The sequence below is a fragment of the Oncorhynchus mykiss genome, chromosome 6 (assembly GCF_013265735.2).
Source record: "Oncorhynchus mykiss isolate Arlee chromosome 6, USDA_OmykA_1.1, whole genome shotgun sequence".
NCBI classification, from domain to species: domain Eukaryota; kingdom Metazoa; phylum Chordata; class Actinopteri; order Salmoniformes; family Salmonidae; genus Oncorhynchus; species Oncorhynchus mykiss.
In genome coordinates, this window is record NC_048570.1 from 59,569,767 (window position 1) to 59,585,912 (window position 16,146).

Consider the following 16,146-nt stretch of genomic DNA (forward strand, 5'->3'; position numbering starts at 1 on the left):
TTTAAGTCGATGCTAAATTGAATAAAGCCAGGCTGTTGGTTAGCAACAAACATCCACATGGGTGTTCATAAACAGTAGTGTTGTTACATGCAAAGAGGTACTAGTTTGGAAGAGGGGTTCGGGAATGTTCGTATTAAACCTGTCCGTCAACGAGAAAGGGAAATAACAGGGGAGAGAGAGAGAGAGAGAGCGCGGGAGGCAGATAGATGGAGAGAGGGTGAGAAAGAAATGGAGAGAGGGAGAGACGGAGAGAAATGGAGAGCAAGATCACGGGTCCCCATTGATTCATTCTGATTGCAAAGGTTAGGTTAAGGTTATGTGACATGGGCAAAGCCTGGCTCTTTCTCTGTTCCCCGTTTAAAGGTGAGTGGAATCTCTACTGGTTATTTCCCCTAAAGTTATGCGTAGCCATTGTCAAGAGCAAAGACCTTTTTTTTTTTTACACACACAGCTGCTTACTGCTAAATACTGCCTTGTCCAGAAGGGGACAATCTGTGTCTCTAATTGCTGTCACTGAAGCCTAGATTCATTATGTGACTTTCCCATTAAAATGTGAGCATTAATTTGTATAATGAAATATCACCCACTGCAGTGTTCATTAACTGTGGCCCCACACTGTATTCTGCACAATGTTAGCTACCTAAAAACTGTGGTTAATTTCACTAATGGATATTTTCCCACTCACTGTTCAAGAGGAAATTAATACTGTAACATTAGCTCTTTAACTTTTAGAGAAATTTAAATTCACTTCATTCCTTTCAACAAAATGTTAGCGAGTCATTAATCTAACATTGTGTTGCACAATGCGAGCACCTCTCAGTAAGCAATGCCATTGTGCTGTTCGGACTGAATTAGAATGAAGGGCGCATCATGTCCTCTCAGAGTTCCACTGTTTTGTCATCAAGGAGGAATCGTCATCGGATGTAAAAGTCATCGCCTTGATGTAATCATCATCATTTCAACCTGAAGTCAATCTGATCATGTATGAGTGATTTAAAGGGCAACACCTTGTAGATACATCAGACGGTTTCTGTGTATGAAGTGACCATGTTGAGTTGTGCTTACGCAGGGCCTGGCCTGGCCTGCTGCACTGAGTGAGTTAACGGAGGGCCTGAGATGAGGCCTCTGTTTCCTCTCTGCTGAAATATGGCCCTTCTGGGGACCCTTACTGTACCACTCAAAGCAGGACATAACTCAGCCCCCCCTCTGTTAGGTAACAGATTTCCATGCTCCCCCGTCCTGTCCCCTGTCCCCGGCCCCTCCTCTCCTGACGGCGAGGTATTCAGAGAGGTCTGCAGAATCAGGGTTGAGGCTCCTCTCGTTGACCTGGATGTGCTATTTTACACAAAGATCCTAATTATGGTAGTGCACAAGTGCTCCTGCGCTACGCCTAACTACGAGCTACGCTGGCTCCTTAATTCCCCTCCAGACCAGAGGTATTTGGTCCTTATTAAAGGGGGCGTGGGGGGGGGCACAGTTTGGGTGGTCTCCCTTCTCTCTTTTTAAGTGCATGGTGGAAAAAAAGAGAGGGAAAAAAAGCAAGCATTGATTTCCTCAGCTGCAAGAGATTTCCATTTTAAGTTCTGAAGGCTTGAGCCATGCCTTTACTGGCACTTAAGGATTACATTTTTTTTTTTGGGGGGGGGGGGGGGGGGGGGGGGGGGGGGGGGGACTGTAAAATGGTGTCTTCAGATACAGAGGTCAGGGCATCAGACTCACAGCATTCACAGTTAAATGTAGAACAAGAACAGGGGCTGATAAGAAATGAAGTGCTAAATACCATGAGGTCTCCATGAGTATACAGTATGTACTTAGTCATTCCCAGGCCTAATCTGAGAAAGGGAGAAAGAATGAAGAGGTATTGTAGCATCGTGTAGTAGACTGTCACTAGGGCGTACACTCAAGCTCTCCCCTCAGCCAAGTAATTAGAAAGAAATGCTAAACTGAAAGAAATGTTAAACACTCGTTTCATGCTCTTTTGTGTCTGATATGGGCTGACTCATATAGCACCACGCCATGGATTTTCACAGGTGGTCCAGTACAGCACTCTAAGCTACATTCCAAGCAGTACTCCAAAGCTACAAGGTACGCAACAACAAAAAAACACACTCAATGCAGAAACATAGTGTGGAACACATGCTGTAGCATACGCAGCACGTAGGATGTTAGAGTAGCCTGTTTGGACAATTAGCTGAGCCGATGTCCTTGATCTAAGGCGACCTTAGAATCGGCCTACATGTGACATTAGCCTGGATATTTACTGGGGCGTTTCTACCTTGCAGTGTAGTGAGGTATGACAACCTGCTCTGGCACTGGCCAGTGGACACCGTGTCCACACCATTACTCTCAATGGGACCACCTCTACCTCCCAGCAGCTAACACAGAAGGTCATCCAGGTAGAGATATATTTTGACACTCGTTTGCTAGATATGGCTGAGATTAGAACAGTGGCTGCAGTGAACCACTGAATGCCATTGTCCCACTAACTACAGCATATTTCCAGGAAGCAGCTGTGTGCTTTGAATAACTGCCCTCGCCGACGGTATCGAACGCAGCCAAATGGGGTCGACTCGAGTCGTAGGCAGAGAGCGGGGGGGGGGCAGAAGGGAAAACGGTGGTAGCAGTAATATCCAAGGGGAACTCACTCCACTGACCTGTGTGTATCCTCAGGTGGACCTTGAGGTGGTGGGAGGTGCGGAAGGTCTTCCCACAGTAGGGGCAGTCCTTGATGGCCGAGCCCAGGCTCCTGTCCCTGTGCTGGGAGGGGGCCTGCTGAACACTCCCCGCCGTCTTCCCCAGGTCATCCCCGACATCTGGAGCAACAAGAGAGAGACACACACAGACACACACAGACACACACAAGGGAGGAGCGGTGAGTGTCACGTCAAACCATCAACCATGTCAGAAAACACACTTTCACTTTGGCTTTGTCCTCCTTTTCCATCCAAATCTGCTAACACCACACAAAGTAAAACACATCAATGGGTTCACGTTTTGCCACTATTCCTGCCCCCCCCCCCCCCCCCCATTTTCAAGCTGACAGAACGCTGACAGTTCATAAGCTTTCAGGCTCCTTTAGAAACACCGGGCCGACCCCCTCCACACTCTCCCACTCCCGTCAGAATGTTTCATCCCCGCTATCCTCATCTTCTGGTAGCATATGGCGGATTGTGTTGAAATGAACAATACAAGGAAAGAAACGGCTCTGTCAGCAGTGGGCTAACGCGTCTCCGTAGCGCCCTGATTTTGACAGGTAGCGTCGCTTCTGTCAGAGATGCAAGAGGGTGATAAGAGTGACCCCGCCCTGCTTGAACTGCCACTAATACTGCAGAGACGTGTGGAGACCAACAACTGCTCTCCACACAATCACCCGAATCTCAGGAGGAACTGAAATAGATTTGAAAAGAGTTGACGGCAGCACAGTCATAAGGTGAGGATGTTATCTCACACGTTCATATGGGTCATGACCTCATTACATGACCAGCTAACTGTGTAGACGGTTTCTCAAGAAGTCCTTGCAAGCTCTGATGTGTTATGAAAGCTACACTCTAGTCAAGCAGAATGACCGATGAGGTGGAGTGAACGCCAGAGCCCAATGCCAACATAATAACCTTGTTAACCACATACCCTTTTGCATCATGGGTAAGCAGGAAGAAGTACCAGTTCACAGTAAGATAAATTACTCTGTTTATGGCTCCACCCCCCCCCCCACATCTGCTGCTGATGTTTCTTTGTTTTCTTTCCCGAGTCCGGCTCATGACATGGTATGCGTGTGGGGAGAGAGATCATCTGAATGGAGCAGCCCACTAAGGCAACCATGCCACACAATCAAAAGCATTTCTTCCAGTAGCCAAATCTTTTATTTTCTTCCCCACCCCAGTCCACCCTCTTTAAGAGTCAAATAAGGTTTCAAGAGAAGCCAAACTGAAGTCAGCAAGTCCTCCTACTGCTGGCACTGATCACATGATTCTACACCCACACTGCCAACGTACAGTGTACTATTGTATTTGTGTGGATGTGACCCCCAAGGCAACAGGCATACCAGTGTTGAACAGTTTACATAGCCTTACCTGTAATAACCATGGCCCCGTTCATACTGTACACCCAATTCTGATCCGCATGTGACCTTTCCAAACCCACCCTCTCTCCGAACCAATGCATAGACAGACACAAGGTTTTTTTAAATCAATACTCCATATCCATATACAGACGTGGGATCTGAATTTGATCACCTTGTTGCAGGAGAACTTTCCCCGTAGCGCAGGAACTTTTAAACTTGTAGTGTATTGAGGTTTAAGAAAAGGCTTCTAAAGTTTGTCGTTTCCACTTTTCCCTTACGAAAAATGTATCAACTGCTTCAAAAATGTGCATGAATTATAATCCACATAATAGGTCACATTTCCTGTTGCTGCAGGATTATTTTCCCGCTGTAGGAAACTGGCTCAAATTAAGGGCTCAGAAACAACATTTTCTGGACTTAGCACCTCGGAGCGTCATTTGCACACCGATTGTACATGTAGGATCACGTGAGAAATGCCGCCAGTCAGAAGTCTCCAGCTGCTGGTCCCTAAAGCACAGCGCACAGACGATCGACAGACGAACGCTAGATCCCCATTCGGCACGACGTGTGCAGAGCCTTGAGATCCTACATCTGTACACATACCGTACTGTAACCAAATTCTCCACAAACACATTTTACACCACTTGACATATCCCCTCTTGGCAATGTGTCCTCCTCTCATGTAGCAAATACAGGTCCACCTGTCCACCCCAGATGGAGTTGAATTAAACCCCTAAAAACACAGCTTATGGCCAGCCTCATCCTCCGGCCCTCTGTGTGGCAGGGTTAATAGTGATCCTGTACCAGGGAGAGGATGCTCTGCCAGCATTTAACAGTCCTTCAATAAGAAATGTTCCAATCGCTATATACTCGCACGCAAACAAATACACGAGCACGCCCGCACACACGCACACACACATCAAAACTTCAATGTATCCGTTCATGTAGTGTATGGATGAGAGGGAGAGGGAGAGAGAGAGAGAGAGAGAGAGAGAGAGAGAGAGAGAGAGAGAGAGAGAGAGAGAGAGGGAGAGAGAGAGTCCCCCAGCGTGGTTGTCCTTAATCAGCTGACTGATCCCAAGCTTTTAATAGGGCTGTTCCAATTACTGTAAAAGTCATCCTGCGCCGTATAACCACAAATATTGACAGTTTATTGCACAACACATTTATGACATTTGAAGGTCACCTCATATATTACACGACGTCTTCCAGGAGGAGCGAGTCTGGGACAGAGAGATTCTCGATAACTCGCCACCTATAACTATTCTCCATGTATTGATTTTCCATTGCTTTGCTCCTTTTTATGCAAAGGAAAAATCTGTAAGAGACACAACATTACAATTGATTGTCACAGGCAAGCCACTGGCTTCATCCATTACCCTGTTAAATCCTGCTGCCATCATCTCTCAGAGACTACTAGAGTGCACACACTGTTGGTGTACCGTTAGGCCACAGCCAGTGTTGTATATGTGTAATGCGTTAAGTTGGCTTAGTTCAAGTTAATATTACCCAGAGGTGAGCGAAAAGCCTTACGTGGATATGGTCAGACGCTTTCACCGTTGTCATGTCTTAGTGATCGATGTCATTTTGACAACTGCTATTGATTTTAACACGCACCTTTGGCTCATAAATAAAATGACACCATTGAATTAAACATCCCTAGTGTTACTGTACTTCTCTTACTGCACACTGAAAACTGCAATTGTGTAGCTTGTTATTTTTCCTTCGCTAATCTAACACACTGTACTCTTATCCCGAACACGCACTGCTTTTCCAGTTACATACAAACTGACACATCCAGGCTCTGTTGCAGTGGAATAATATCACACACACACGCATACATAATTCAGACTTTCTGATTTGAGACCAGCTCTGATTTTATTGGGCTCATCCAAATGTAATGGAACAGAACAGAACAAAGGGCTGAGATCAGATTGGAGCAGAGTTGTACAGGCCATCTGGGAGGAGGATGAGTATCAGTCATTCTGGCTGCTGTCTGCTGCACTACAGCTCTGACACCAGGAGCTCGGCTAGTGTCACAATAAAAAAAAAAACTCCTCAACCACTAAGGGGGAAGTGCCACAGGAGCCCACCGACACATACAACACCCGTACCTGTTTGGGCGTGTGTGTGCGCGTGTGTGTGCGTGTGCGTGTCTGTGTGTCTGTCCTCCAGACGGACCACACCCTGTTCCCATTAATGGAGAAAGCAACAACAACAAAGGAATAACTGAAGGGAAAAAGCCTCTTCCTTAATGGTGCTCTTTCAATCACACTTCCAGGCTAAATTGTTCCGTGGTTTTGATTACAGCGATATCACTTTCATACAACAACAACAGAAAATATATAAAAATTGTGTCATAAAAAACACAAGATGTCTCCCTCTCTCTCCATTATTCTAATGCCTCTTGTGTTCTGTCAAAGCCAGTGTCCTTCTCCCTCTATGTAACTACTGTCAACGGTAAGGAAACGTGTGGATTTCAACAAAAAAAAGAGAGAGCAAGTAAAATGTGATGACATCATTTGAAAGGCATTAGGCTTTTAAAAATGCGCCCGGGGGGAGTTGATTTCCTTACGCCGGAGCAACACAACACCATCCGGCTGATCCTCTGTTCTCTTTCTTTATTTGGACGGGTGCCATCTTTGTGAACGGCTGGTTCATGCGAGTTAATCAATTTGAGGTTTAGTTACACTGCTGAGGCTAGCATTCTAGCCACTGCTAGAAAGTCATCTGAACTCGTCGAATTTATTAACCAAACACCAATTATCATTAAACACCACTGCATTATCCCTGCTTTTACTACCTGACAAGGACTACTTAATGAACATTTTTGATTAAAGTTATTTAGTGTGTGATTTATGGGCACAAAACTCCTAATGCAGACAACTACGCAGATGCTAGTGAAAGCACTTTTTTTGGGGGGGAGGGAATGCGAGTACACGGGGAGCCCAGAACCCTCTAAGGTATCACGGCAACCAGCTTCAGACCAGGAAAAGACCACAGGCACACGAGATGAACCCACTAACACTTGGGCAGAGGGTGCTATCGGTAACCCTGCGTAACAAAATGAAATAAAACACAATTAATAAGAAATTCAGAAAGTGTTTACCCCATGATGTTTGTGAGATGAAACAGCCGCAAAATGTGCTACATATAAGGCACGCGGGTAAACAGGGGCACCAGATGTTCTTTGATGTTAATAATGGCATTTATTATTAATATTAATTAGACCGCATTCAGCAATACATTTGGGCCATTTCCAAGTCAATTAAGCAAAATGGCATTCGGGAGATGTTGAAACGACATTTTAAGGCAGGTGTTCAGCAGTCCCCTAATAAAACATTTTCACAGCTACTGAAAAACAACTATTTTGGGCTGCTTTTGTCTATGTCGGCTGCCGGGTACATGTTTCCTTGCTCCAAGCAGCGCCGTGACTGAACCCTTCATTTATATATTAACAGAAATCATTCTGTCTCATTTCCATTGTCAATATAACATAAATAGCAGTGATTTGATTAGTATATTAACGATTAGGCTTTGCCTTGGCAGTGAGTTGCTCATGTGCATACAGTGCACTGTATATGAGCCAGCAAAGTCCACACAGACTGACGAGAGAGATTAAACCAGATATGAAATCATGATTATGATAATAACAATTTGTGAAAAACACTGCGGATTAAATCTACCGTTCACCAAATTATTTGAACAGCTTCATTCTGGGGTACGGCACACAAGGCCAAATAGACACTTCAACACCAAACGCTGCTCTCATCCTGGTCTCTCCTCACAGACCAGCAGTGTACTAGTACCAGTACCCGCGTCAACAGTAAATACCAGTCTGAAAAGAAAATCAAATTACAGAGCACATGGTAGTGCAGCCCAGTGGGGGATGCGTTGTCGATATAATCCCGGACCCTATGTGTAAGGGGAAAATAAAGCCATTTTAAAGCTCCATCGTGTGTAATCTGGACCTTGAAAGGGAAGCCCCACCTCAAGCTAGCTCCGATTTGGCAGGAGTTTAAAAAAAAAACTAAAAAAAATGTAAGCTCCCCGAGGCTGAGCCACACAATGGTACATTAACAATCTGTGCATTCATTTATCAGGGAGCTGCGTTTTGGACTCTGTGTTTATGGCGCACTATACTTATCATCGCTGGAAATGAATGAACATGCCTCCTCTTGCAACCAACATGCACCTGTGCCGCAGAGATGCTAATCACAAACATTTATATTTATTAGCACTGGTCTCACTACAATTGGTCTTAATAAAAAAAGAGGAGGAAAGATGAGCCGTTTCCTGCCTGCTGAAGGCAGAGGAGACAATTCTAAATTGTATTGTAGCACACATTTATTCGCTTATTTGTTCCCAATTTTTGATCGATGAAGAGATAGGGGGAATTTATGTTTAATCAATTTTCTGTTTAATTTCCATATTTTATGGATTATTCCTCTGAAATTAAGCTGGAGTCAGAACTCCCTGATGCCAAAGACCATACCTGTACAGCCTTATTGAACTACAACACATTAAATAATGTGGAGCTCCATAAGGAATCATTCATCTCATTCATAAACTATAGGACCGGCCCACACAGGAGATACAACAGAAAACCTTATCAGACATATACTGTACACTAAACCTCTTTATATCAAGAATGTTTCATGTCATGGTATCATTTTGGAGGATGGCTAAGCTAGCGGTTTAGGACGCATTCGACAGTGGACGTCCCCTCTGCTCTCCCCTCCCTCCTTCTCTCCCCCTCTCCCTGCCTCCTCTACCAGTGACAGAAGGTGCATCGCTCCCTCTGTAAAGGCGATGCCTCTGCCGAGCTAGGGGAACAGCAATGGTGGCATAAGTTTCTGCCTGGCACGGGCCCCATCTTTGTTTTCTCTTCTCAAGTCTGTTTCTAGGCTTCAAAGAGCGTTGGAAAAAAAGACCCAGTCACAGCTAAAGAAGCACTGAGGTCTCACTAACGTTATCATTCTGCAGGATGATCACAGCTCCAGGGAGAGAAGGCAGGACAGAGGGACGAAGTGGGACGGAGACGTCACACCCCGGACGCCGCTGTCTGTCCGTCCGCACGAGGGGAGCAAGGGAGGACAGGGACATTTCACTGGGCTAAAGGGACTTATTGAGGCGGGCGTCTTTTAGGACACAATGGCCAGGAGGAGGGTCTGGGGGAGGGGGTATTAATCAGGGTAAATATTCATCATGCACACTGTTTGGCAGGAAGTGAGTAGTTATCATTAGTGAAGACTGAGCAGGTCCTGTCTTCACAGGGACACCGTGCTTTCTATGGATCCAGACGGAGGAGGATGAACAGGAGGAGGGGAGGAGGGTGGGGGCAGGGCGATAAGGTGAGAGAGGAAGAGAGGCCAGGAGATAAGAGAGCATATCCAGTACTGATGCACTGATACCTCATACGTCTCTGTGTAAAGGAAATATAGCACGTCCTACGTGAACAATTGCTATCCTACAATCGTGGTAAATGAAACCACTTGGTAATACAACAGCGTGTTCCGGGAAGACAGCATATAACGTATTTACAGTCCACTGTAACAATGCTGCATGCATGCCCTGTACCTTTAAAGGTGCAAAATATCATCTTCTGCTGTCATTGATTTCCTATTCATTTTCCACCACACCAAATCAACAACAAGCACAATGGGCAATCATAAACTGGAGTTACAGATCCACATTCAAGGCTCTCTACCACCAGGTACAGGGTGTGTGTGCATATATATATATATATATATATATATATATATATATATAGACACAACATGACCACTCATTCCAAAATCACGGGCATTAATATGGAGTTGGTACCCCCTTTGCTGCTATAACAGCCTCCACTCTTCTGGTAAGGCTTTCCACTAGATGTTGGAACATTGCTGCGGGGACTTGCCTCCATTCAGCCGCAAGAGCATTAGTGAGATCGGGCACAGATGCTTGGCGATTAGGACTGGCTTGCAGTCAGCGTTCCAATTCATCCCAAAATAATTCGATGGGGTTGAGGTCAGGGCTCTGTGCAGGCCATTTCTGTATGGACCTCGCTTTGTGCACGGGGGAATTGTCAAGCTGAAAGAGGAAAGGGCCTTCCCAATCTGTTGCCACAAAGATGGAAGCACAGAATCGTCTGGAATATCATTGTATGTTGTAGTGTTAATATTTCCCTTCACTGGTACTAAGGGGCCTAGCCCAAACCATGAAAAACAGCACAGACCATTATTCCTCCTCTACCAAGCTTTACAGTTGGCACTATGCATTCGGACAGGTAGCGTTTTCCTGGCATCCGCCAAACCCAGATTTGTCTATTGGACTGCCATAAGGTAAAGAGTAATTCATCACTCCAGAGAATGTGTTTCCACTGCTCCAGCGTCCAATGGCGGCGAGCTTAACACCACCATTATAAATAAAACACAGAAATATCATATTTACAGTTTACAGACTCTTTGCTATGAGACTCGAAATTGAGCTCAGGTGCATTCTGTTTCCATTGATCATCCTTGAGATGTTTCTACAAGTCCTCCTGTGGTAAATTCAATTGATTGGACATGATTTGGAAAGGCACACACCTGTCTATATAAGGTCCCACAGTTGACAGTGCATGTCAGAGTAAAAACAAAGCCATGAGGTCGAAGGAACTGTCCGTAGAGCTCCGAGACAGGATTGTGTCGAGGCACAGAGCACCTAAGGTTCCTCTGTGGAGATGGGAAAACCTTCCAGAAGGACAGCCATCTCTGCAGCACTCCACCAATCAGGCCTTTATGGTAGAGTGGCCAGACGGAAGAAACTCTTCAGTAAAAAGCAGATGACAGCCCTCCTGGAGTTTGCCTAAAGGCACCTCAAGGCTTTTCAGACCGTGATAAATAACATTCTTTGGTCTGAAGAAACCACGATGGAACTCTTTGGCTATAATGCCAAGTGTCACGTCTGGAGGAAACCTGGAACCATTCCTACAGTGATGCATGGTGGTGGCAGTTTCATGCTGTGGGGATGTTTTTCAGTGGCAGGGCCTAGGAGACTAGTCAGGATCGAGGGAAAGATGAATGGAGAGATCCTTGATGAAAACCTGTCCCAGAGCGTTCAGGATCTCAGGTTCACCTTCCAACAGGACCTCAGGTTCCCCATCCAACAGGACAACGACCGTAAGCACACAGCCAAGACAACACAGGAGTGACTTCAGGACAAGTCTCTGCATGTTCTTGAGTGAGCCAGAGCCCCCATCCAACCTGACAGAGCTTTAGAGGAACCGCAGAGAGGAATGTGAGAAACTCCCTAAATACAGGTGTGCCAAGCTTGTAGAGTCATACCAAAGAAGACACAAGGCTGTAATCACTGCCAAAAGTGCTTCAACAAAGTACTAAGTAAATTGTCTGAATACATATGTAAATGTGATATTTAATATTTTTAATACATTTGCAAAACTGTCCCCCAATTTTTTTTTTGCTTCATCATTATGGGGTATTGTGTGTTGATTGATGAGAAGAAACAAACAATTGAATACATTTTAGAATAAGGATGTAACGTAACAAAATGTGGAAATAGTAAAGGGTTCTGAATACTTTTCGAATGCACTGTATAGTGTACTGTATATACAGTTGAAGTTGGAAGTTTACATACACCTCAGCCAAATACATTTAAATTCAGTTTTTCACAATTCCTGACATTTAATCCTCGTAACAATTCCCTGTCTTAGGTCAGTTAGGATCACCACTTTATTTTAAGAATGTGAAATGTCAGAATAATAGTTGAGAGAATTAATTATTCCAGCTTTTATTTCTTTCATCACATTCCCAATGGGTCAGAAATTTACATGCACTCAATTAGTATTTAGTAGCATTACCTATAAATTGCTTAACTTGGGTCAATTGTTTCGGGTAGCCTTCCACAAGCTTCCCACGACAAGTTGGGTGAACTTTGGCCCATTCCTCCTGACAGAGCTGGTGTAACTGAGTCAGGTTTGTAGGCCTCCTTGCTTGTACACACCTTTTCAGTTCTGCCCACAAATGTTCTATTGGATTGAGGTCAGGGCTTTGTAGTGGCCACTTGACTTTGTTGTCCCTAAGCCATTTTGCCACAACTTTGAAAGTATGCTTGGGGTCATTGTCCATTTGGAAGACCCATTTGTGACCAAGCTTTAACTTCCTGACTGATGTCTTGAGATACATCCACATAATTTTCCTCCATCATGATGCCATCTATTTTGTGATGTGCACCAGTCCCTCCTGCAGCAAAGCACCCCCACAACGTGATGCTGCCACCCCTGTGCTTCATGGTTGGGATGGTGTTCTTCGGCTTGCAAGCCTCCACTTTATCCTCCAAACAAAACAATGGTCATTATGGCCAAACAGTTATATTTTTATTTCATCAGACCAGAGGACATTTCTCCAAAAAGTACAATCTTTGTCCCCACATGCAGTTGAAAACCGTAGTCTGGCTCTTTTATGGCGGTTTTGGAACAGTGGCTTCTTCCTTGCTGAGCCACCTTTCAGGTTATGTGGATATAGGACTCGTTTTACTGTGGATATAGATACTTGTGTACCATCTTCACAAGGTCATTTGCTGTTGTTCTGGGATTGATTTGCACTTCTCGCACAAAAGTACGGTCGTCTCTAGGAGACAGAACGCGTCACCATCCTTAGCGGTATGACGACTCCGTGGTCCCATGGTGTTTATACTTGCATACTATTGTTTGTACAGCTGAACGTGATACTTTCAGGAGTTTGGAAATTGCTCCCAAGGATGACCCAGACTTGTGGAGGTCTACAATTTTGTTTCTGTGGTCATGGCTGATTTATTTTGATTTTCACATGATGTCAAGCAAAGAGGCACCGAGTTTGAAGGTAGGCCTTGAAATACATCCACAGGCTCAGCTCCAATTGACTCAAATGATGTCAATTAGCCTATCAGAAGTATCTAAAGCCATGACATCATTTTCTGGAATTTTCCAAGCTGTTTAAAGGCACAGTCAACTTAGTGTATGTAAACTTCTGACCCACTGGAATTGTGATACAGTGAATTATAAGTGAAATAATCGGTCTGTAAACAATTGTTGGAAAAATGACTTGTGTCATGAACAAAGTAGATGTCCTTACCAACTTCCCAAAACTATAGTTTGTTAACAAGAAATTTGTGGAGTGGTTTAAAAACGAGTTTTAATGACTCCAACCTAAGTGTATGTAATCCTCCGACTTCAACTGTGTGTATATATATATTAATATATATATATGAATGAATGAAATGAATCCAAAGTCTCATTAAGAACCCATAATAAAATAGTCATTATCTAAGGGAAGAATGTATACTGATCAATACCTCAATTACATAAATGTGCACTTAAAGATATATATTATCATAAAGGTGATGACAAGGCCAGAGAGGAGAGGTGCATTTCAGTGTGCTGTGCTTCAATTCAAGCTGTTCTGAATTGTACTGAAATTATCCCCCTCTCTCTCTTCTCTCTCCCTCTCTCTCTCCCTCCACAGTCAGGGTGCCCGTAAATCCGGAGACCAAGGACGTTTCCCATTTTCCTCTTATATGAACTTGTCCAGTGTCTCGGAAAATGAAATAAAAAGATTTATACTGCTGCTCCAAACACCAGTGTGTCTCGTGAGTGAGCCATACTATCAGAATACATTAGAGAAAGGCCAGATTTTGGCAAAGTGGTATTAAAACAGTGACCCTCCCCACAGCTCTACCTCCTCTCCAACAGTCCCTCAGGGTTAAACTAGCTCAGCCAAAATGACACTGCTAATAAGGATAATACTAATAATTGCCTTGTATTATAAAGCAAGAACCAAATTGAAATGTGATTTCTTTCCACTGTAAATAATAAAAAAAGGAGTACAATGCCAATGAAATAAATAAATAGAAACCTGCCTCCCTCCTTCAGTATGTGGTGTCTCAGAACCAAATCCCAGGCTGTCCTCTCCCCTTCTCTACTTGTCCCATAGCACCCAGTCCACCCAGTTTACACAGTCAACGCAACGCCTCACACATACCCCTTATTAAAGAGCACGCTCTGTTCCACTGGCGGAATGTTAATTTGTTATGAAGGTCATTGACAGAGAGTAATAATCACCATTGGGGATCTAACAATTTGCCATTTCAGAGCATTGCTGCAGCGCTGATGACTCAACTATTAATAGACTCCCCCCTGCCATATACGACTAAAAACTATTCTGGTATTTTCACCCCCCCCCCCCCCCCCCCCCCCCCCAAAAAAAAAAAACTTTATTCTTTATTCCATTCGTCATTGTTTTCATCTACGGAGAGATATCTGACATTTGGAGCAAATGAACGTGAACTTAAGCCCCCCCCCCCAAAAAAAATAAACGGTACACCGTGGTTGGATATTGAAAATGAAATCACATTGTTAAACAGAGGCGGGGTGGAAACTTTCTCTCGATGCCTCCCTCTTAGCGTTGTACCAACAAACTGACATTTAACCAGACACTAGGATTCTCTTATACTGATCTAATGCACTGAACACTTTCTACACGCAAACAATAACAGTTTATTCTAAAAACTCATTTACTCCCGCTTAGTGTTGCTAGGGCATTCAAACATATGTGTCCAAACAAATAATTCAAGCTTTAAGCTATTTTTTTTTAAATCAAGCTCAGAGCATTTGTTATTTTGAAGTGATCAGCATTTATGGAACGGAGAGTGGAAGTTTGAATCCCTTATCTACAGAGGCTCAACATTTCAAGACTAATTACAAATTCATCTGCATCTCTATATCTGCAATAAGAGTGTATAACTCCTCTCACTAAGAACTATCTGTTACATATTTATACATCTTCCGCATACAGGAAACAGGCGGTCGTCCATACAGCGACATCAAGTCCGAGGATTGCGAATATTAATAATTGATCATTAGCTTGATATGTCTAAGCGTGCCCAAGTTTGGTTTTCAAAGTTGACCGGTTCCATTAGGCCGCTCGCTACTCAGGCCTGGAGTGCTCTTGACTAGAAGGTCGAGCATGGACATAGAGTAAGGTCTCTCTCTCTCTCTCTCTCTCTCTGTCTCTCTCTCTCTCTGGTGGGTTCTAAACAGGGGACACTATCACTTAAAATGTGCTGTCAACGCAACTCATGGGATAACAAATTAGACACAAAGTAATACTGAACTTTGACTATGTTTATTCTGATGACCAATGAAAATGAAGCATACTTTACAGTAGGAACCTTATAGACAGAATGAAACACCATGTCCCATGGCTGTCTGCATTGAGAGAGTGGTTAACACCTCTGAAGCAGAGTAGATGGCTGGATATATGGAAACCATGGCGACTCCCTGGGCCTTCAACTTGTACCTGTCACCTCCGGCTGGCTGAACTACAGACATACAGACACAAGCTCTGATTGGTTGCCTGGTTGCTTCAATATGTATTTTTTAAATTAAACCATTATTTAACTAGGCAAGTCAGTTAAGAACAAATTCTTATTTACAATGACGGCCTAGGAACAGTGGGTTAACAACAGATTTTTACCTTGTCAGCTCGGGGATTCAATCTAGCAACCTTTCGGTTACTGGCCCAACACTCTAACCACTAGGCTACCCACCACCCCAAAATGTATACAGTCCTAAACATTCTCATTCTCTCTCTCTCTCTCTCTCTCTCTCTCTCTGTCTCTGTCTCTCTCACACACACACACACACACACACACACACACACACACACACACACACACACACACACACACACACACACACACACACACACACTATCTATACTGCTCTCTCTCTCTCTGTCTCTCTCTCTCTGTCTCTCTCTCTCTCTCTCTCTCTCACACACACACACACTATCTATACTGCTCTCTCTCTCTGTCTCTCTCTCTCTCTCACACACACACTATCTATACTGCTCTGTTTCTCTCTGTCTCTCTCTCTCTCTCTCTCTCTCTACTCATTCTGGGCCTGGATGATGGTGCACTCCCATGACGGCAAACCTCTGGGCACCTCGACTGCCGTTAACTGCTTGTGGCACGAGCCGAGGAAATGGGTCATTAAATCAAACGAGCCAGGACCAACCTCCCAGCGTCCCAGATCTGTTTCCAATCAGATAGCTTCCTTTAAA

General features: G+C 44.2%; 1 protein-coding gene across 5 annotated transcripts in view; it reads right to left on the reverse strand.

Moving 5' to 3' along the window:
• The window catches only part of znf536 (zinc finger protein 536), a 191,302-nt gene that overhangs the window by 62,675 nt on the left and 112,481 nt on the right, over nt 1-16,146 (reverse strand). For 4 of the 5 annotated variants that reach the window (XM_036980615.1, XM_036980613.1, XM_036980614.1 and 1 more), the window contains one exon: nt 2,646-2,813. In XM_036980615.1, the coding sequence (XP_036836510.1) occupies nt 2,646-2,813 (168 nt within the window). The remainder of the gene's footprint in view (nt 1-2,645; nt 2,814-16,146) is intronic. The other variant, XM_036980616.1, reaches the window with a different exon arrangement.